The 21356-nt window shown below is 45.2% G+C and overlaps 1 protein-coding gene across 1 annotated transcript in view; it reads right to left on the reverse strand.

Moving 5' to 3' along the window:
- Mthfd1l (methylenetetrahydrofolate dehydrogenase (NADP+ dependent) 1 like) overlaps nucleotides 1–21356 on the reverse strand; it is a 233366-nt gene that overhangs the window by 105907 nt on the left and 106103 nt on the right. The window contains exon 20 of the mRNA XM_045158475.1: nucleotides 20031–20142. Coding sequence (XP_045014410.1) covers nucleotides 20031–20142 — 112 coding nt within the window. The remainder of the gene's footprint in view (nucleotides 1–20030; nucleotides 20143–21356) is intronic.

A 21356-nucleotide genomic window follows, 5' to 3' on the forward strand; every position in this document is an offset into this window, starting at 1 on the left:
CAACTAACAGACCGTAACATTCCGCTACAGTAGTGGAAGGTCTCCTGGGCACTTATCCTAGCCTGGGTCCCTCCCTCTCCCCACATTACAACTCTTTAGGGCCAGGGAGTATATCATGACTATGTTTCATACTTTTAAAAAATTTCGCTCAAGAACCAACTCTTTGTTTTATCGATTCTTTGCATTTTTGAGGGGTTCTTATTTCATTAATCTCTGCCCAATCTTTATCATTTCTTCCCGTCTACTGATTTTTTGTTTGCCTTGTTCTTCTCTTTCCAAGGCCTTAAGGTAAAACATTAAGCTGTTTACTTGTGACCTTTCTAATTTTTTAATATAGGCACTTAAAGCTATACATTTCCCTCTTAGGACTGCTGTCATTGTGTCCCATAGGCTTTGGTATGTTGTATTATCATTTATTTGATTCTATGAAGTTTTTGGTTTCCTTCTTGATTTCTTCAATGACTAGTACATCATTCATTACTATAATATTTAGTGTCCATGATTTTGTGTCTGTAATAAAGTTTTTTTCTTGTTGTTGATTTGTAGTTTAATCCCATTGTGGTCAGATAAGTTTTATTTCAATTTTCCTGTATTTGTTAAGATTTGCTTTGTGTCCTAAAATATGGCCTATTTTAGAGAATGTTCCATGTTAAAAGAATGCGTATTCTGCAGTATTTGGATGGAATGTTCTTTAGATATGTTAGGTCTATTTGTTCTATGACCTCATTTAATCCAGATGCTTCTCTGTTTATTTTTTGGCAGAATGACCTGTTAATTGATGAGAGTGGGATACTGAAGTCACCCAAAACAACTGTTTGGTGTTATCTGTGACCTTAATTCTAATAATGTTTGTTTGATAAAATGGGAGCCCCCATGTTAGGTGCATATATGTTTAGAATTGTAATGTCCTCCTGTTGAATGTTCCTTAAATCAATATAAAGTGATTTTTAAAAAAAAATCTTTCCTAAGTAATGTTGGTTTGAAGTCTACCCTGACACATTAGAATATTACAATAGCAACACCTGCTTGTTTTCTAGACTTGTTGCTTAAAACACCATTTTCCAACTATTTACCCTAAGACAGTATACGTCTTTTGTGGAGAGTTTCTTGGAGGCAACAAATAGAAGGATCCCACTTTTTTATTTTTTTGTTTTTCGAGGTAGGGTCTCACTCTAGCCCAGGCTAATCTGGAATTCACTATATAGTCTCAGGTTGGCCTTGAACTCACAGCGACCCTTCTACCTCTGCCTCCCAAATGCTGGGATTAAAGGTGTGCACCACCATGCCCGGCTCAGGATCCTGCTTTTTAACCCAGTCTGCAAACCTGTGTCTTTTGGTTGGGGCATTGAGGCTGCTGATGGAAATCTACATGGACATTCCTGAAAAAGATGAACTGACGCAGCCCTTCCTTTACAGGGTGTCTACCCTAAAGGCTCCACTCTTCACTGCAGAGATGTTTGCTCAACCATGTTCACAACTGCTCAATTCACAATCACTAAGAACTAGAATAAATCCAGATGCCAATTAACTGAAGCATAGAGGGATGGGTCAGGAAAGACGGGTCCTGGAGAGGATGGGATGAAGCCTAACCCTAAAACATTTGGCTCTAGCTGGTAAATCCCAGTACCAGGAATGGGTTACAATCCATGTTCAACTACTGATTGGAGAGTGCTATGATGTTCCCCAAACAAGACAGACTTCTGTCAAAGCATTTGATTACCCAACTGAAGGGAAAGGTAAGACCCTAGTATTGTAGAGAACACATGCTGCCGACAGCGACAGCGAGATATCTGGCTGATTCTATGAGGAAGTCAGCTCGCAGATGTTCTGCCCGTATCGTGCTGACAACTGTGACAGGAGATGCTGCGTGAAAATGACCAATCATGCTAGGCACGGGCACACCCTACAGGAACCTGAGAATCATGGGGACTCGTGAAAAAGCAGCAAGCTCCTGGATCAATGAGAGACTCCAGCTCAAAAGCAGAACAGGCAGAGGGGGCTGAGGAGATGGCCTAGATTTAAGTCAAAAGGACACAGGTTCAATTCCCAGTATCCACGTAAGCCAGATGTATGAGGCGGCACATGTGTTTGGAGTTCCATTTGCAGTGGCTGGAGGCCCTGGCACACCCATTCTTAAAAAACAAAAACAAACAACAACAACAAAACCAGACAGAGAGGCAATGAAGAGGGAAGCAGACATTCCACTCTAACCATTGCAGGCAATTTTAGATGCATCCTGCTACAGGTGCACATTCACGCAGTGTACCATGGACACATACATATGCACACAATACACACATGCCACAAACTATATACAACTCACACACACACACCAGATTACATGTGCATGCACAAGCAAAGCAAAAGGACTCTAAACTAAACGCTACCTGTTACCTTAACTGGCTCATAGTCCTTCACTGCTTTTGCAACAAATACAGTAAAGCACGGTAATTTATGTAAGTCTGACAAAGGGAATGCTTACTGCTTAATGCCAATTATTCCCATCCAAGAACAGAAAACTCTCTTCAGGTCTTCCCGTGTCTGTCTTTCAAAAAAGCTTTAGTATTATACACTTCTGAAATTTTCTTCTGAGATGTTCATGTCATGCAAAATTTATTCCTAAGCATTTTAGAGTTTGGAAGATAGGTATAATGGAATTTTCTGTGCTACAGTAGCCATTGCTGATATAAAGCAAAACTGTTGACGTCTACAAATTCATTCGAAATCCAACTGGCAAGTTAAAACTTTTATTACTTAAAAAAATGTTTCTCTTGACTTTCTGAATTTTACTACTAACCTATCATTTATATGTGTGTGTGTAATTTTATCTTTCTCCAATATTTATTACTTAGCGTTCCTATTTCATCCCATTGGCTAGGATTCCCAGAGTAAGATGTGTATTGGTGGTGCTGATAGGCCTTCCTGCCATGTCCCCAATGATATTAGGTGTGCCCCGAGGGTTAGATGATTTACTCTGCTTCTTACTTCCAATTTATTTCAAATTCTTCTATTAACAAAGGTCTGTCCTTCAGTATGGAATTCAAATAGCTCATCTGTCTCTATAATTTTTATGTTATTTATTTATTTTTTGAGGTAGGGTCTCATTCTAGCCCAGGCTGACCTGGAATTCGCCCAGCTATCATTTTCATTTTTAATTCTGCTTTAGAGTGACTTAGCTAAGCAGTCCACAGTACTTTTAACTCTTATGTAGCTTTTTGTTAACAGTCCTTGTATTGAAGCATATTAGTGGTGACAAGGACATTTATAGTTACAGATAGCAAGAAGCCCTAATAATCTGTCCTCCCTTTATTTCCTCCCCCAAAGATGCAACAAAGTCTATGAAAAGAAGCACTAAATTATGCTCCTTTAAAAGACATTTTTATCCAGCTGGGTATGGTGGCGCACGCCTTTAATCCCCGCACTTGGGAGGCAGAGGTAGGAGGATCACCATGAGTTGGAAGCCAGCCTGAGACTATACAGCCTGGGCTACAGTGAGACCTTACCTTCAAATAAAAATATTTTATTTTTATTTATTTTTCAGAGAGGTGGGGGAAGATTGAGAATGATCACACCAGAGCCTCTTCTATTATAAACAGGCTCCAGACGTAACATCACTTTGTGTATTTGTAAACAAGCACCTTTAACCACTGAGCCATCTCTCCAGCCTCTAAATTATGCTCCTTTAAGAATGGCCAATTTTGCGCCAGGCATGGTGGCGCACGCCTTTAATCCCAGCACTCAGGAGGCAGACGTAGGAGGATTGCTGTGAGTTCGAGGCCACCCTGAGAATCCATACTGAATTCCAGGAAAGCCTGGGCTAGAGTGAGACTCTACCTCGAAAAACCAAACCAAAAAGAATGGCCAATTTTCTCGTATTCCTTGAGGAAAGTTCTATGTTTTTTGTATCAGAACATTGCAGTATTACAATTATACAAGCATTGTTAAAAACTTAAAAATAGGGCTGGAGAGATGGCTTAGCAGTTACGCACTTGCCCATGAAGCATAAGGACCGTGGTTCAAGGCTCGATTCCCCAGGACCCACGTTAGCCAGATGCACAAGGGGGTGCACACATCTGGAGTTTGTTTGCAGTGGCTGGAGGCCCTGGCGTGCCCATTCTCTCTCACACTCTTTCTCTCTGCCTCTTCCTCTCTCTGTCTGCCATGCTCAAATAAATAATTTTTAAAAATTTAAAAAAACCTTAAAAATAACCTCACAAAATTCTTGTTTATTTATTTATTTGAGAGAGAGAAAAAAACTGATAGAGAATGGGCACACCAGGGCTTCCTGCCACTGCATAGGAACTCCAAACACATGCATCACTTTATGCATCTGGCTCTAAGTGGGTCCTGGGGGACTGAACCAAGGCCATCAGGCTTTGCAAGCAAGCTCCTTTCACCAGTGAGCCAGCTCTCCAACCCTAAAATTCCAACCTTTTTATTATAATTATTTTGAGGTAGGGTCTCATTCTAATCCAGGCTGGCCTGGAATTGACTATGTAGTCTCAGGGTGGCCTCGAACTCACGGTGATCCTCCTACCTCTGCCTCCCCAGTGCTGGGATTAAAGGTGTGTGCCACCACGCCCGGCTTTAAAACTACAGTTTCTATAGGAAAATGCAATTGGCTCCTTTTCAGCATGCTTCGGCTAAATGTGCTTGGCCTAGATGAGGCGTGACGGCAGTCACACAGTGTGGTCTTAAAACTCACTGCAGAGTGGATGTTAAAAGAATTCCCTAATGAGCGTATGCACTGGTGGATTTCAAAGCTCAACTTTAACCTCTGGATCACATCTTAATCATTTTATGTTAACTCTCCCAGCACTAATCTTGGTGTGACAATGTTTTGACAAGAATTGTATCTGAACCTGACATTTTATGATGCTAAGCATAACCACATTCTAAGTACTGTCTAGAATATATATGAATCACAAACAGGATGGGCTGAATATCTCACTGAAAATAAATTTGCATTTTATAGGACATGAAGAAACAGTCAAGGTCAGGTTAGGCATCCTTGAAGTTCGAAATGCCTTCAAAACATTCTCCTTTTCCAAATTTAACTTATTTTCTTTTCTCTTTGGTGTGTGTATGTGTGTGCGTGTGCATGGTACATACTTGTGTGCATGCATGTTCACACATTTGTGCATTTGTGTGTGCATGTGCTGGCCAGAGGTTAACATAGGTATCTTCCTTGATTGTTCTCCACTAAGTTTACTGAAGCAGGCAGGGCTTCTCCATTGAACCAGCCAGCTTGCTTTAAGTATCCTTTCACTCCATCTCCTAAGTGGCAGGTTGCCACGCCCATCTGGCATTTATGTGGATGCTGGGAATGTAAAATCAGGTCCTCATGTTTGCACAACAAACCAGTGTACGACATGTTTCTGTTGACCATTAAAAAAAAAAAAAAAGGGCTGGAGAGATGGCTTAGCGGTTAAGCGCTTGCCTGTGAAGCCTAAGGACCCCGGTTCGAGGCTCGGTTCCCCAGGTCCCACGTTAGCCAGATGCACAAGGGGGCGCACGCGTCTGGAGTTCGTTTGCAGAGGCTGGAAGCCCTGGCGCACCCATTCTCTCTCTCTCCCTCTATCTGTCTTTCTCTCTGTCTCTGTCGCTCTCAAATAAATAAATAATTAAAAAAAAAAAAAAACAGATGTGATGGTGCACACTTTTAATCCAGAAGAGGCAGAGGTAGAAGGATTGCTGTTAAATTCAAGGCCACTCTGAGACTACACAGTGAATTCCAGGTCAGTTTGGGCTAGAGTGAAACCCTACCTCAAAACAAAAGCAAAAACAACAAAAAACACACAAACAACAACAACAACAAAAAAAAACCGCCAGGCGTGGTGGCACATACCTTTAATCCCAGCACTTGGGAGGCAGAGGTAGGAATGCCATGAGTTCGAGGCCACCCTCAGACTCCATAGTGAATTCCAGGCCAGTCTGAGCTAGAGTAAGACCCTACCTCGAAAAACCAAATATAAATAAATAAGTAAAATTAATAAAATAAAATAAAATAGAAACCTCAATGGCAATTTAGACAAACCAGGTGAGAAGCCCTTCCAATTAAAAAAAAATTACTTATCAGCCAGCCATCAATGAAATGCAAATTAAAACTACATTGAGATTCCATCTCACTCCAGTCAGAATGACTACCCTTATGAAAACAAATGACCATAAATGCTGGTGAGGATGAGGAAAAAGAGGAACCCTTCTACACTGTTGGTAGGAATGCAATCTGGTCCAGCCATGGTGGAAATCAGTGTGGAGGTTCCTGAGAGTTAAAAATAGATCTACCATATGACCCAGCTATAGCACTGCTAGGCATATATCCTAAGGACTCTTCTCACTACCTTAGAGATACTTGCTCAACCATGCTTACTGGCCCTCCATTCACAATAGCTAGGAAACAGAACCAGCCTAGATGTCCCTCAACTGATGAGTGGATAATGGAGACATGGCACATTTATACATTAGAGTTCTACCCAGTGGTAAAGAAAAATGAGGCTATGAAATTTGCAGGAAAATGCAGGGATCTGGAAAGGATTATACTTAGTGAGGTAACCCAGGCCCAGAAAACCAAGCGTCGCATGTTCTCTCTCATAAGTGTATCCAACAACAAATGATTGGACATCTATGTGAGTTGGAATAAAACTCAGGAGCAGAGGCCGGTAAGCTAGAAAAGGGATATAAAGGGAATAGAAAGGGAGGGACTTAATAAGATTAATGGGGGTGCAAAGGCCTAAGTGAGGTCAGGGGAAGAGATTGAGTAAGGGAAAGGTGGGGGGGAGGGCTAATAAAAATCTAAGAGGATATAAGTAAGTCATAAGTAAACCTACTTTTTTGGACAATGGAACACTCAGGAGCCATAGATTGTTACTAGATTTTCAGTGCCAGGGATGGGATACCTTCCATTGAATTGTTGGCCAGGGAGGTCTCTGGTGTCCCCAAAACATTACAGGCCATTGCCCAGGCCCTTGGTTTTCAACCAGGAATAGATGGTAAGACCCTACTGCTGAAGACTAACATATTTGGGCTGCAAGGCCACTGAGAAACCCTGCTGGAGCTGAGCTGAAAACCTGCTCTGTGTAGATCAGTTGACAGAAAGCTGGAAAAAACCATGCTGCATGCAGTTCAATGGAAGTGGCATCACCAGTGGAAGTAATCAGCAGTGGACACTGCAAGCCTTAAATCTAGCCAGCCAGGCCAAATAAGCCAATGGGTACAATAGTGGCATGTCTGTTATGGGGGAAACCAACTGCTCTCTAATTGGAGTGGAGGCCAACTCCATGGGAAGGAGAACACCCCCTGATACTGAAAACCTATGACAGGGTAGTCTTGAGCCTTAGGGGTGTAACGTCTGCTGGTACCTGGCTAAATGTATATACTATGCTCACCAAATTGCCCAGTATGCATTTCTCTTAATGTTCATACCTGTATCTTAATGCTACTCAGACTTTTAGTTAGAGAACATTCTCTTTTCAGATGGTGGGGACCTTGGAATGACTCAGAAGGCACCACGGTGCTGAGAAAAAGTGACAGAGGAGTGCTCAGCACTGAAATCTTTATCACACCTTCCCAAGGATCAGGGCTCATTGTGGAAGTGGTGGTGGAAAGAATGTAAGAGCCAAAAGAAGGGTAGGACTCCTTACAACACAAAATGGCCTGGATATCCATGACCTCGCAGTGCCTGACATTACTTACACAAGACCATCATAATAGGAGGAAAAGATGATGACATTAAAATAAAAGAGAGACTGATTGAGAGAGGGAAGGGGTATGATGGAGAGTGGAGTTGCAAAGGGGAAAGTGGGGAGAGGGAGGAAATTGCCATGAGATATTGTCTATAATTATGGCAGTTATCAATAAATTAAATCAAATAAATAATATTTATTTATTTGAGAGTGTGCAAGTATAGGCAGGAAAGCCCACTTGATGCTTTGCAAACAAACTCTAGACACACATGTCATTTGGAGCATCTGACTTTACGTGGGTAACGAGACTCAAATCCAGGCTGGCAGGCTTTGCAAGCAAGTACCTTTAATCTCTGAGCCACCTCTCCAGCCCCAAAGCAAACATTTACAGGGAGTAAAAGCAGACTTTCGGGCCGACATTTGGATTCAGGTCTCTGCTTCTCCAGCCCTAGCTGGTCACCTTGAAGCAAACTCACTCATTGTAATGTGCAGTTTCCTCACCTGGAAGATGAGGCCAATTCTTCAAAGGGATTTTATAACAAACGAGTCAAAACCCAAAAATCTTTAAGCAAGTGCCTTGCCCAGAGCAGGTCTTCAAAGACGGAAAAGTAATTTTTTTTTAGCCTAGGCTGGCCTTGAACTCCTGACCCTTGTGCCTCTGCCTCTTCAGCAATTTCCTATTGGCATGTGCCACCACAACCAGAGAAGAGCAAACCCTTGTTCCTCTAAGCCAAGCACCGTCCACACCAGCAATTGCCCTGGTACCTAACGGCATCAATTCTGCCACCATCACAACCTTGTGTATGTAAACTCAGATTGCAGCTTTACAGATGAGAAGACAGGGACACAGGAGGATGGCCAGATGGATGTCTGTGGAGAGGGTACCATCCCTGGGAAAACAAACGGTGATCTCCTCGATGGAGAAGAGTTCAGCATACTTGTACGTGGGCCTATCTTGCAGTCTCAAGAAGTTTCCGCCACAATTCACAAGGTATGGCCTATGATTACATCCACCCAGAGCCCTCCGGCCAAGTGAAGCCGGCTGCGGTGGCGCACGCCTTTAATCCCAGCACTTGGGAGGCAGAGGTAGGAGATCCCTCGGGCAAGCTGGCTACTAACTAGACTTAGTCAAATTGGCAAACTATGGGTTCATGGGAGAGAGCTTACATCAGTGAATAAAGTGGAGAGTGATCCAGAAAGCCATCTGACATCAACCTCTGACCTTTGCAAGCACTGGCACATGGGTAACCCCCCCCCCCGCAATACACGCAGACACACGCACACTACACCCACACACAAAAAATAAACCCCAAATAAAAGCAAGGCTTCTTTTGGCTCACAGTTGTTGAGGGCAAAGGGCACGGCAGCAGCAGGGGCTCCACTTCCTGTGGGGTTCACAGGGGGCCCAGCAGCCAGCAGGTGCTCACAAAAGAGGCCAGTGATGAAGGGTGAGCTTGGGGCAACTCATTCAGTCCTGGGCAGCTTGGGAGCTCCAGTTCAAAGAGATGGCATTGAGCCATTCCTGGGGCTCCAGCCACATGACCCAACACCTCCCGAGAGGCCCACCTCCTAGCAGGGCAGCATGGAGGAGTTAGAAAGGCAACCTGGATGGCTTCTCCTGGAGACAAAGCTCATTCAAGTCACAGCAGAGGGGGGGTCACAGGGCTTCACCCCGCTGGTCTCACATCCAAACACAAAACAGATCCCAAAGCACGTATGGCAGCGACACGTTAAGTCGTAGATGAGACTGAGTGGTGGGAATGTGAGATTTCATCACTCACGCATTCACTCTTCATTCTGCAGTGGTACAGACAGAATCTAAGATCTTGAGCATGCTAGGCAAACACTCTACCAATAAGCTTTATTACCAGCATCAATTTCACTATTGTTATTTTTTTTTAATTTTTATTTATTTATTTGTGAGCAACAGACACAGAGAGAAAAACAGATAGAGGGACAGAGAGAGAATGGGCGCGCCAGGGCTTCCAGCCTCTGCAAACGAACTCCAGACACGTGCGCCCCCTTGTGCATTTGGCTAACGTGGGACCTGGGGAACCGAGCCTTGAACCGGGGTCCTTAGGCTTCACAGGCAAGCGCTTAACCACTAAGCCATCTCTCCAGCCCTACTATTGTTATTATTATTATTTTAGCACTTCTTTGAGCCTCTAGCCACTGCAAACAAATTCCAGACACATGTACTACCTTGTGCATGGTGGCTTATGTGGGTCCTGGAGAACCGAACCTGGGTCCTTAGGCTTTGCAGGCAAGTGCCTCAACTGCAAAGCCATCTCTCCAGCCCTATTATTATCATTTGAAGGGCTCAGGACCACTGTTAAAAGAGAAGAGAGGGCTCCTCTTCCTTGCTAGGTAGTGGAGGCCAGCGCAGAGAAGGTGGGAGAAATAAGATTTGGCAACAAGTTACAAAGAGAAGCACACACCCATGGAGAACGTGAAACAATTTTCCTGCAGAGTTAGAATTTTCTGAATTCAGGGTTGAAAAATGCCCCCTGGATTAGCAGCTGGCTGCGTGAGCACATGACCTCCAGTCAGCGCTGTACTCATCCTCGAGTTAATTGTGGATAGGATTTCTCAAGAAGAAAAGAAAGTATCCTAACAAAATAAAGACCTGTCTGCGACTAATGTCATTTCTTTTTTAAAATTTTTATTTATTTATTCATTTGACGGGGAGGGGGGAGAAAATGGGCGCGCCAGGGCCTCCAGCCACTCTCAGATAAACTTCAGACACGTGTGCCCCTTGTGCATATGGCTGAGTCCTGGGGAATTGAACCTGGGTCCTTTGGCTTTGCAGGCAAACGCCTTAACTGCTAAGCAATCCCTCTAGCCTGACTACTGTCATTTCTAAAAAATATTTTGTTATTTTATTTGCAAACAGAGAGAGATAGAAGTCAGACAGAGAAGGAATGGGCGCACCAGGGCCTCCCTCTAACTGCTGCAAATGAACTCCAGGCACATCCTGAGTCCCTTTCTGCATCTGGCTTTATGCAGGGACAGGAAAATCGAACCCAGGCTGTTTAGGCTTTGCAGGTGCCTTCACCACTGAACCATCTCTCCCACCCTAATTTTTTTTGAGTTTTATTTTTTTCTTTTTAAATTTGTGGGTCTGTATGAGCTATGGAAGTCAGAGGACAATTTTGGGGTTTCTGGGCTCTACCTTCTGAGAGACAGGGTCTCTTATTGCTGCAAATGAGCTCCATGACTTCAAACAAGTCAGACTAGTAGGCTCAGGAGCCTGGGGCTCCCGTGGCTCCACCTCCCATGGCAGTAGGCACGTTAGGATCGCAGATGCTGGCACCACTTTACATGGGTTCTGGGGAACTGAACCGGGGTCGGAGGGCTGTGCAAGCGTCTTTGACCAGAGTCATTTCCCCAGCCTGAGACCCTTTTGGATTTTTTGGTATTTCTCTTAATATTTTTATTTACTTACTAAGAGAGAGACAAAGAAAAAGAGAGAAAGTGAGTATGGGCACCCCAGGGCCTCCTGCTGCTGCAAATGAACCCTCCAGACACACGTGCCAATTTGTGTATCTGGGTTTACATGGGTACTGGGGAATTGAACCAGGGTCACCAGGCTTTGCAGGCAAGCGCCTTTACTCACTGAGCTATCTCCAACCTGAGACAAGTGTTTTGTTTGTTTAGTATTTTATATTATTTATTTATTTGAGAGAGTCAGCGAGAGAGAGAGAGAGAGGGAGGGAGGGAGGGAGAGGGAATGGGCGAACTCCAGACACATGCGCCATCTTGTGCATTTGGCTTATGTGGGTCCAGGGGAATCGAACTTAGGTCCTTTGGCTTTGCATGCCAAGTGCCTTAATTGCTAAGCCATCTATCCAGTCCCTGTGACAAGTGTTTTTATCCCATGTCAACAGGGTAAGGACCAGGAATCTTGAAGCTTAGAAAGCTGGATGAGTGCTTCAATTCAAATTCAAATTCTTTTTCTTTTTTTTTTAAGGAATTATAGGAATGTTTAGTTTGGGCTAATTTTCTTCTACCAAAATGAACGGAGCATTTAAAAACTCATAGCAACAAAAAGAGAACGAGAGAAAAGCCAATAGCTGGGTAGAGGTGCCCAGCAGAGTCCTCTGATGTTCAGGAAGATTTATAGGCACCCCAAAAGCCTAGGCAGAAGCAAGATGTTTGAAGCCCTTCATATGCAATCTATTGAGGAAAAAGCATTTAAAAAAAAAAAAATATTTGGTTGAATATGGTTTGTCTTCCACAAACTCATGTTGGAATTTAACCGTGAGGGCACAGTGAGGTGTGGGAGGAGGCCGTTAGGACCATGGTGTTCAGAGGCGCCGGGATTAGATAACGACATCAAGGTGGGGACCCCGTGATTGAATATTGGTGGCATTTCCACAAGACGGAACAATCAGCTAGACATGGTGACTCACACCTATTGTCCCAGTACCCAGAGGCAGCGACAGGAGGATTGCTGCCAGTTCAAGGCTAGCCTGGTCTACGAAGTTTTCCAGGCCAACAATGACTATAGAGTTGACATCATCTCAAAAAGCAAAACAAAAGCAAATGACAATCCTCCCTCAGAAACCTACAAGCCAACCAAAAGTATAAGAAAGAAGGAAAAAGAAGAGGAAGCAAGGAGACAGAAATCATTCTTTCTCTCTTTCTGCCCATCACCCGATGTGGGCCCTTAGCCCTGAGCTAGAACGTGAAAACAAAGAAAAGCTCTTTTCTTTAAAATGTACCCAGTTTGTAGTATTGTTTTATAGCAGCAGAAAACAGTCAAACAATCTGCAATGTGTTCGTATATTAAGGTTCCCAGTAAAATAAAAAAAACCATAATGCAGATGAGAGAAAAGACAAAAATCACAAATATCTCTCTACTGTAGGGACATAGTATGATATACCAGCGCAGCATAATTACCTCACAATTACGTTGGTTTATTCATTGATTTATTTGAAAGAAGGCTGATTTTCTTCAGACTGGGTCTCGCTCTGGAGTGTGGGCACCATGGCCTCAGCCGCCCAAGTGCTAGGTTACTAGCATAGCCCACCACACCTCGTCCACTATATTGATGCTCTTCAGAAATGCCGTGTTTATTTTAGATAGGTCACTCATGCTAAAAATATTTTATAATTTTCTTATTTATTTATTTGCAAGAGAGAGAGAGAGAGAATATGCCAGGGCCTTCAGCCACTGTAAACAAACTCAAGAAACATGTGCCACCTTGTGCATCTGGTTTACATGGGTCCTGGGGAATTGAACCTAGGTCTTTTGGTATTGCAGGCAAGTTGCCTTAACTAAGCCATCTCTCCAGCCCATTTTTGTTGTTGTTGTTGTTGTTTTGTTTTGGTTTTTCAAGGTAGGGTCTCACTCTAGCCCAGGCTGACATGGAATTCACTGTGGAGTCTCAGGGTGGCCTCGAACTCACGGCGATCCTCCTACCTCTGCCTCCCGAGTGCTGGGATTTAAGGCGTGCGCCACGATGCCCAGTGCCCACTAATTATTTTTAATGAGAGTGGTTAGGAATTAGGAAAGGAGAGATGAGGAAATCATAGAAGGTAGAAGAATGGATGGTTGCATGCAAAGGATTTGGCCAGACAGCCCAAGCTCACATCCTTCGCTGCTGAGGGGGAGGTGAATATATGGTGGATGTTGGCATAATCTTGCTAAACTAAGCTTCCAGTGAGCATTTGCATGATGGGAGAAACTGACTCCACAGGACTCAGGATTACTCGAGTGGGAACGTATGTGACGGCCTAAGCACAGCCCTGGTGGTCAGGAATGGCATAGAGAATGGGCGTCTCTCAGGACATCCTTTGTCCCTGTGTGGGAACTGCTCTGGGCTACACAGCCTGGGTCCCTATGCAGCTGCGGAGGAGCTACGGTCCAGCAAGTGGAAGGTGGCGATGGGGACCAAACAGGCATGACAGCAAAGGTCCCCGGAGCACAGATCGTGGGACGGGGAATAAAGACAACTTCCGGTAGGCTCAGAGGACAGTGATAGATAGATAGACAAGGCTACACTCCTGTGTGTATAAGCCGGTACTTACATGCCGGAGAGGGCAGTCGAGCCCTATGTCTATCCAATCAGACCCTAAGAACCCTTGGCTGTAAGGAACCCTGGCTCTCACAATGCACACGTATAAGCCCACACTCTCCTGGAAAGACAGGGCTTTGTCTGAAAACTGAGATAAAAACAATTAAGTGATTGAGAGGGAAAAAAAAATGAATTGTGTATAATTTGGAAATTCCTTCCTTCCGCCGCTCCCTCCCCTCCTCTTCCTCTTTCCTTTTTTTTGAGATGGGGTTGATAAACCACCAGGCTGACCTCCAATTTATGGTGATCTGCCTACCTCAGTCTCCTAAATTCTGGGATTAAAGGTGTGAGCTACCATGGCTGGCTTTATTTTGAAATTTTTATAAATAAGCAAGACCATCATATTTAAAAGCTGGGGTCATATTATTTTTCTTCCTTCTCTCTCTTTTCTTTCTTGCATAGGAAAGGTTTGTTTTTACAGCAGTGGATGGAGCAGTCCCCTGGGGACCAGTGACTCATGAGAAGTACCATTACAGTGACCACAACACTTCCCCCCAAATTCCCCCAAAGCATTTTTGCTGTAGTTTGACAAATTCATGCAGTTAATTAAATAATCACCACTCTTGTTGTCAGGCTAAATGGACTGTTGATTCCATTATCCTGGAATCCTGAGGAGACTACGCGATTCCTTCCTTGTATATCTAGACAGAACTAGAAATTGGACTCAGTGCCCCTCAGCGAAAGCCGTGAGCAGAAAACTGCATCTGAGAGACGCCCATGGCCTCTCCAGGTCCGCTGCCCATGGCATTCACTCCCCAAGTCCACTGTGACACTTGTGAGCGTCCACTGGTTTTGTTCTTGTACCACACGGTGATTTACACACACACACAAAGGTGCCTCCAGGTCAGGTGTGGTGATGCGAGCCTGTAATCCCAGCACTTGGGAGGCAGAGGCAGAAGGATCAGGAATTCGTCTTTGCCTACAGATTAAGGCCAACCCGGGCGACAGGAGAACCTGTAACACACGCACAGCATTTGATATTAGTCTGGGATTCCCTAGCTTCTCAACGCAACTTCTCAACTTAACTGCCTTTAAACCTTGTATGTTTGTACCAAACACACTTTTGTTTTCTCTCCTTTTCTGGTGCTGGGGATAGAACCTGGGACCTTGCACACTGTGGGAAAGCCCTCTACCATTGGACCACATTCCTAGGCCACAAATTATCATTAAAAAAATTATTTCTGGGCTGGAGAGATGGCTTAGCGATTAAGTGCTTGCCTGTGAAGCCTAAGGACCCCGGTTCGAGGCTCGGTTCCCCAGGTCCCACGTTAGCCAGATGCACAAGGGGGCGCACGCGTCTGGAGTTCGTTTGCAGAGGCTGGAAGCCCTGGCGCGCCCATTCTCTCTCTCTTTCCCTCTATCTGTCTTTCTCTCTGTGTCTGTCGCTCTCAAATAAATAAATAAAAAATGACCAAAAAATTAAAAAAAATTTATTTCTATTTATTTATTTATGAGAGAGAGAGAGATAGACAAGGCTACACTCCTGTGTGTACAAGCCGGTACTTACATGCCGGAGGGGGCAGTCGACCCCTATGTCTATCCAATCAGACCCTAAGAACCCTTGGCTGTAAGGAACCCTGGCTCTCACAATGCACACGTGTAAGCCCACACTCTCCTGGAAAGACAGGGCTTTGTCTGAAAACTGAGAGAGTGGCATGCACCCCCTTGTGCATCTGGCTTTAGTGGGTCCTGAAGACTTGAACACGGGTCCTTAGGCACTGCGGGCAAGTGCCTTAACTGCGGAACCTTCTCTTTAGCCCAATGTCCAGCTGTTTATATGAGTGCTTGGGAATCGAACTACATACCATCTCAGGCCCCATTCTTACGTGGCAAGCACTCTTCACCACAGAGCCATCCCCCCAGACCCAGAGCTTGGGATGTTTTTTTCTGTAAGCCTGGACGCACATTGCTTAAGAAGGTAACACTATTCTTGTGACTCTAAGAATAAAATTAAAAAAAAAAAAAAAAAAAGGTATGTGAAGGAGCGACCATGAACTTCACTGAAGTCTAGGGGATGAACCAGCCCCCAGCAGGCTTCACCAGGCAGCGTGTGGTACAACACCTCACTTTCCCACTATTCAACCCGCAGGCATTGCTGCCCACACGCCAGTGGAGTGTGGCGTGGACACACCACCTTCAGGGGAGGTCAGCACTAACAGGCTAGACGGTGACGTTCTCTGTGCATTTATGTAAGTCACATACTTACACATGACAGAGCATGATTTTCAAACTTTTTAAATTTATTTGACAGAGAAAGAGGGAGAGAGAGGGAGGGAGAGAATGGGCGCGCCAGGGCCTCCAGCCACAGCAAACAAACTCCAGACGCATGCGCCCCCTTGTGCACCTGGCTAACGTGGGTCCTGGGGAATCGAACCTGGGTTCTTTGGCTTTGGCTTTGCAGGCAAACGCCTTAACCACTAAGCCATCCCTCCAGCCCAAGTATGATTTTCTTAGACATTGAAAACTATAGAAAAAGAGATACTATACACCCAGTTTCATGACAACATTATTTACAACAGCCAAGAGGCCGAAGCGACTAAAATGCCCATTGGTGGACGCACAGGTGGCCAGTGGGGAAAATAACACAGTGGCGTATTATTCTCCCTGTATGCAGGGAAGTCTCAGAAAGGCTACAGCAAGGACGAACCTCGAGGACGTGTTGCTGAGTGAAAGAAGGGAGACATGGAAGGACTGGGTACTTAGGAGATACCAAATGCAGAGAAAGCAAGCAGGACGCCAGATGAATGCAGAATGTTTGATGGGCCTGGAATCTGGTTTTGGCGAGATGCAGAGCCCTGGGGATGGACTGCCAGTGTCTGAATAAATGCACTTCACGGGGGAGCTGCCTACTGAACAATGGGGAAAGGGGCTGGGGAGATGGTCGAGTGGGTGAGAGCAGTTGCTGTAAAAGCTTGAGGGCTAGTCCCTGAGCTCATCTATATGAAAAAAAAAAAAAGTTAGGGCTGCAGAGATGGCTCAGTGGTTAAAGACACTTGCCTACGAAGCCTAAGGACCCGGGTTCGATTCCCCAGGACCCATGTAAAGCCAGATACACAAGGTGCTCAGGTGTCTGGAGTTCATTTGCCCTCTCTCTTAAGTAAATAAATAAACTATGCTGGGTGTGGCAATGCCTAAGTGAAGTTCTGTTGGGGTCAGGGAGTGGAGACGAGAGGGTCGCTCAGGCTTGATGGTCAGTCAAAGTGACAGCTCTGCATTTCTCCAGAAACCATGGGGAAGAGTGACCGAGAATGACACCTCTGGCCTCCACACGTGTGCTCACGGGGCACGTCCATCTGCACACAGATAGGCACACGTACCACACACCACGACACACATGTGCCCCTCCCTGAAGAAAAGGTTAAGATGGCAATCTTTTCTCTTTCTTTTCCTTTTTATCGTTAAGAACGTATTTTGTATGGACACATCATGTGTTGTTACCATCTTCTCCTTCTTCCCTGCCCTTATTCTGTGGGGGACCCTCCTCGGTGGGCTGGCTGGAATTCCCCACGGGGTTGTGGGCTATGCGTGTGGGAGCAGCCGTCAGCGATGGGGCAGAGGCAGGGCCTCTGGGCATGATGTCCCAACCTGTGACAGTTACGATCTTTGTGCCCCCTCGTCTGCAAAATTCCCTGAGCCGTGGTGGGTGAGTTGTAAGTCTACTTCAGTGATGGGCTCTTAGGAGCCTCTGGATCTCTGCTTTGGTGGGTGCTGAGTGTCCTTGGGGTCTGTCTCCTTCGCCCAGGTGCTGACTGTCAGGCTCACCATGGAAGCAGCGCTCATCTCCCCACACCATCTGTGGTTCGCTGTGGCCTTGACTGAGATGCGAGGGGAGGGTCTCACTGCCCCCACCGCTGTGCAAGTATCCTCCAAAGTAGGGGATCCAGGAGTTGGGGGCCCAAGGGCAGGTCAGTCAGGAAGGCGGAGCACGAGGCCTGCTTTAGCAGCGTGCCTGCAGGGGCCAGGGCGCTGGGGGGTGAGGAAGGAACCTGGATCTCTGGTCTACTCACTCCACTGGCACCCTTGCAAGCAGGGGATCAAGATGGGAATTAAACAATTTTTTAAAATATTTTAATTACTTATTTATTAGAGAGAAGAGGCAGATAGAAAGAGGGAATGGGCACGCCAGGTGTCCAGCCACTGCAAACGAACTCCAGATGCAATTGCCACTTTGTGCATCTGGCTTACGTGGGTCCTGGGGAATCAAACCAGGGCCCTTTGGCTTTGCAGGCAAGCACCTTAACCACTAAGCCATGTCCACAGCCCAAGAGGGGAATTTTTTAAAAATACACTGCAAACGAACTCCAGATGCATGTGCCCCCTTGTGCATCTGGCTTAAGCTTCAGAGCCAAGCACTAAGCCATCTCTCCATCCCCAAGATAGCAAGTTTTATGTGAACTGTCTTTTAAAAACAAAATCCTGATCCCTCCAAAATAAATCAAGGGAACTGGGCCTCCATTAGGCCCACGTCAACATTAGGAACTAGTGATGAGGAACGGCTAAGGACTGGCAGGTGCTGTGTCAAAACTTGGCCCGCATGGTGTCATTGAACCCTCATTTCAAACAGATGAGGAAAACTCCTAAAAGCCCTACTTTCGGGGGTGGGGCGCACTTTAGGCTCAGTTGGTAAAGTGCTTGCTGGGTCAACATGAGGACCAGAGAGTGAGCTCTGGCACCCGCATGGAAGCCAGGCATGGCGGCGCACACGGAACCCCAACACTGGGAAAATGCAGCTGGAGCCCCCTAGGGCGTGCTATTTCTAGCTGAGTCGGTGAACCTCAGGTTCAGTGAGATGCCTTGTCTCAAAAACTAAACTGGAGCTGGAGAGATGGCTTAATGGGGGTTTCCTTTTATCCAAAGGCAAAACCAAGTCCCAGGACAGTACCCTCTTCGGGACACACTACCAGGGAGGCCTTCGATCCCACGGCTCCTAACCCGGGGCTCCTGCCACCCATCCATGCCAGCTCCTCATGTGGTCCAAACTCTTCTTTCAAATGGAACCATCTAGAAGGGACAAGCCCAGAGGCGGCTGGCTTGACTAAGCCACAGGAGAACGAGTACGGATTTCATCCATCATCAGCGTGTGCGCTTAAAGATGGCGTTTTGTCACGGCGAGGCACAGTCTATAAAAACGTGCTTGACAAAGGAAGGGTGGATACGGAGGCAGAGAGCTCTGTCAGCATTAAGCAAAGTGCTTTATTAAAGAAGCTCTTTTACTTGCAGGGCGGATGCACTGGAACCATCGTTTCAATGCCTGTCCTTCCTTCCCCAGCCTCCTTGTCCATTAGCTCTACAATTATGCGTGCTCAACAGAGCGCATCCACTCAGACAGCGCGTCTGGCCACTCCAGCAGCAGACTGGAGCCGACTGCTCTATTATACAGACCTCTGAGGAATGGGATTACATAAATCCTCAACTCTTAAAACAGTTCAAGAACCCTGAATGAACCTGGTGAGGACACACAATAGCAAAAGTGCATGGCTAGGTTCTTCTGTCTAGTGGAAGTTTTGCTAGGAAAAAACAAAATGCATTTCTGTTTTTTGTTTGTTTGTTTTTTTTTTTTTCTTTTTTCGAGGTAGAGTCTCACTCTGGTCCAGGCTGACCTGGAATTAACTCTGTCATCTCAGGATGGCCTTGAACTCATGGCAATCCTCCTACCTCTGCCTCCCGAGTGCTGGGATTAAAGGCATGCGCCACCACGCCCGGCGGATTTCTGATTTTCATACAGGTTGATGAAGTAAATAAAGAAATAAGTTATTAAAAAAAAAAAAGGTCACTGCTACAATAGCTCACAGTTCTAAACTACTTACACCAATTTACAAAACAATACAAAAGGGCAGGAATTAGGTCTGTTTTGCTAATCGCAAGGTCTCTTTTGTTAGCCCAGCCTCTGAGTAATAGGTTTTGCATTCTGAATAAATATTTCCTGGATGACTAAACTCATTTAGCTTTCATAATAAAATATTAATAGAATACTGTTAGCACCATTTTACAGAAGAGATAATGAAGGCTCGATATTAATTGAAATGTGTCCAAGGTCATTCACTTGACAAGTGTTAACAGCTTATATTGACATCATCAAAATTTCTTGCTCAACCACAGCAGGATTTTACTAGAGCAGACAAGACTTGAAGGCTTTTTCAGTACAAAGATCATCCATGAACAATAGGCCACAGCAATCTATTTCACATTGGTACTCTATCCCAGTCATTATCTTTTCGATTTCACATCCATTCTATAGCCACTACAGTTAAAAGAAATTACTTACCCACAAATCCTTCTTCACCAACAAGCTTCAAGGCAATTTTATCAGCTAAGACCGAAGAATTGCCATGCGCGATGTTAGCAAAGGGGCCAGCATGCACAAACACAGGCGTGCCCTGTAAAAGCACAAGAACAGATCCAAACCTCAGAGACCAAGGAGGGGGTTGGAGTGGTTGCTCAGCAGTTAGCGCACTTGCCTACAGAGCCTAACGACCCAAGTTCAATTCCCCAGTACACACAAAAGTCAGATACCACAAAGTGGCACATGCATCCAGAGTCTGTTTGCAGTAGCTGAAGGCACAACCATTCTCTGTATCTGCTTTTCTTCTATCAAATGAAAAAAAAAAATATTGGGCTGGAGAGATGGCTTAGTGGTTAAGCGCTTGCCTGTGAAGCCTAAGGACCCCGGTTCGAGGCTCGGTTCCCCAGGTCCCACGTTAGCCAGATGCACGAGGGGGCGCACGCGTCTGGAGTTCGTTTGCAGAGGCTGGAAGCCCTGGCGCGCCCATTCTCTCTCTCTGCCTCTATCTGTCTTTCTCTCTGTGTCTGTCGCTCTCAAATAAAAAAATAAATAAATAATTTAAAAAAAATTTAAAAAATAAAGACAAAGGAGAAATGGAAACCCAGGTCAACTCGGCATTTGGGGTAGGGATAGACTGCCGGGCATTTTAAAGACTTACTGAAGTCACTCTGTGTCTATACTGTGTACTGAATACAGACTGTCTCTCAAAAAGAGTTAAAATACATTGAGCCACATATGGCTGGCTCAATCTTAGCAAGTGATACAGAGAAGCGGGAGGCTCAGGAGTTCAAGGTCATCCTTAGTATATAGGGAGATCAAGACCAGCCTATGCTATATTAGACCCTGTCTCAAAATACCAAAACCAAACAAAACAAAACAAACATGGCTCCCCACCACCCAAAAAAACCCTGATTCACTCAGAAGACTCAACTTTTAAAAAAAATTATTATTTATTTATTTGGCAGAGAAAGAAGGAAAGACAGAGTGAGAGAGAATTGGCATGCCAGGGCCTCCAGCCACTGCAAATGACCTCCAGATGATTGTACCCCCTTGTGCACCTGGCTAACGTGGGTCCGGGGAATCGAACCTGGGTCCTTTGGCTTTGCAGGCCAACGCCTCAACCGCTAAGCCATCCCTCCAGCCCTCAACTCTTAAGTCCTCTTGGACAGAATTATTCTACATTTGATGCTGAACTGGAGACAGAAGCTCTAAGAATACAGTCCTCTTTTATCGTAACTCTGATAAGCTGCTCTATGTTGCCTCACATGGCTCTGCTTTATATTTTTTCCTCTTCTATTTTATTATCTA

The sequence above is a fragment of the Jaculus jaculus genome, chromosome 9 (assembly GCF_020740685.1).
Source record: "Jaculus jaculus isolate mJacJac1 chromosome 9, mJacJac1.mat.Y.cur, whole genome shotgun sequence".
Classification (NCBI taxonomy): Eukaryota; Metazoa; Chordata; class Mammalia; order Rodentia; family Dipodidae; genus Jaculus; species Jaculus jaculus.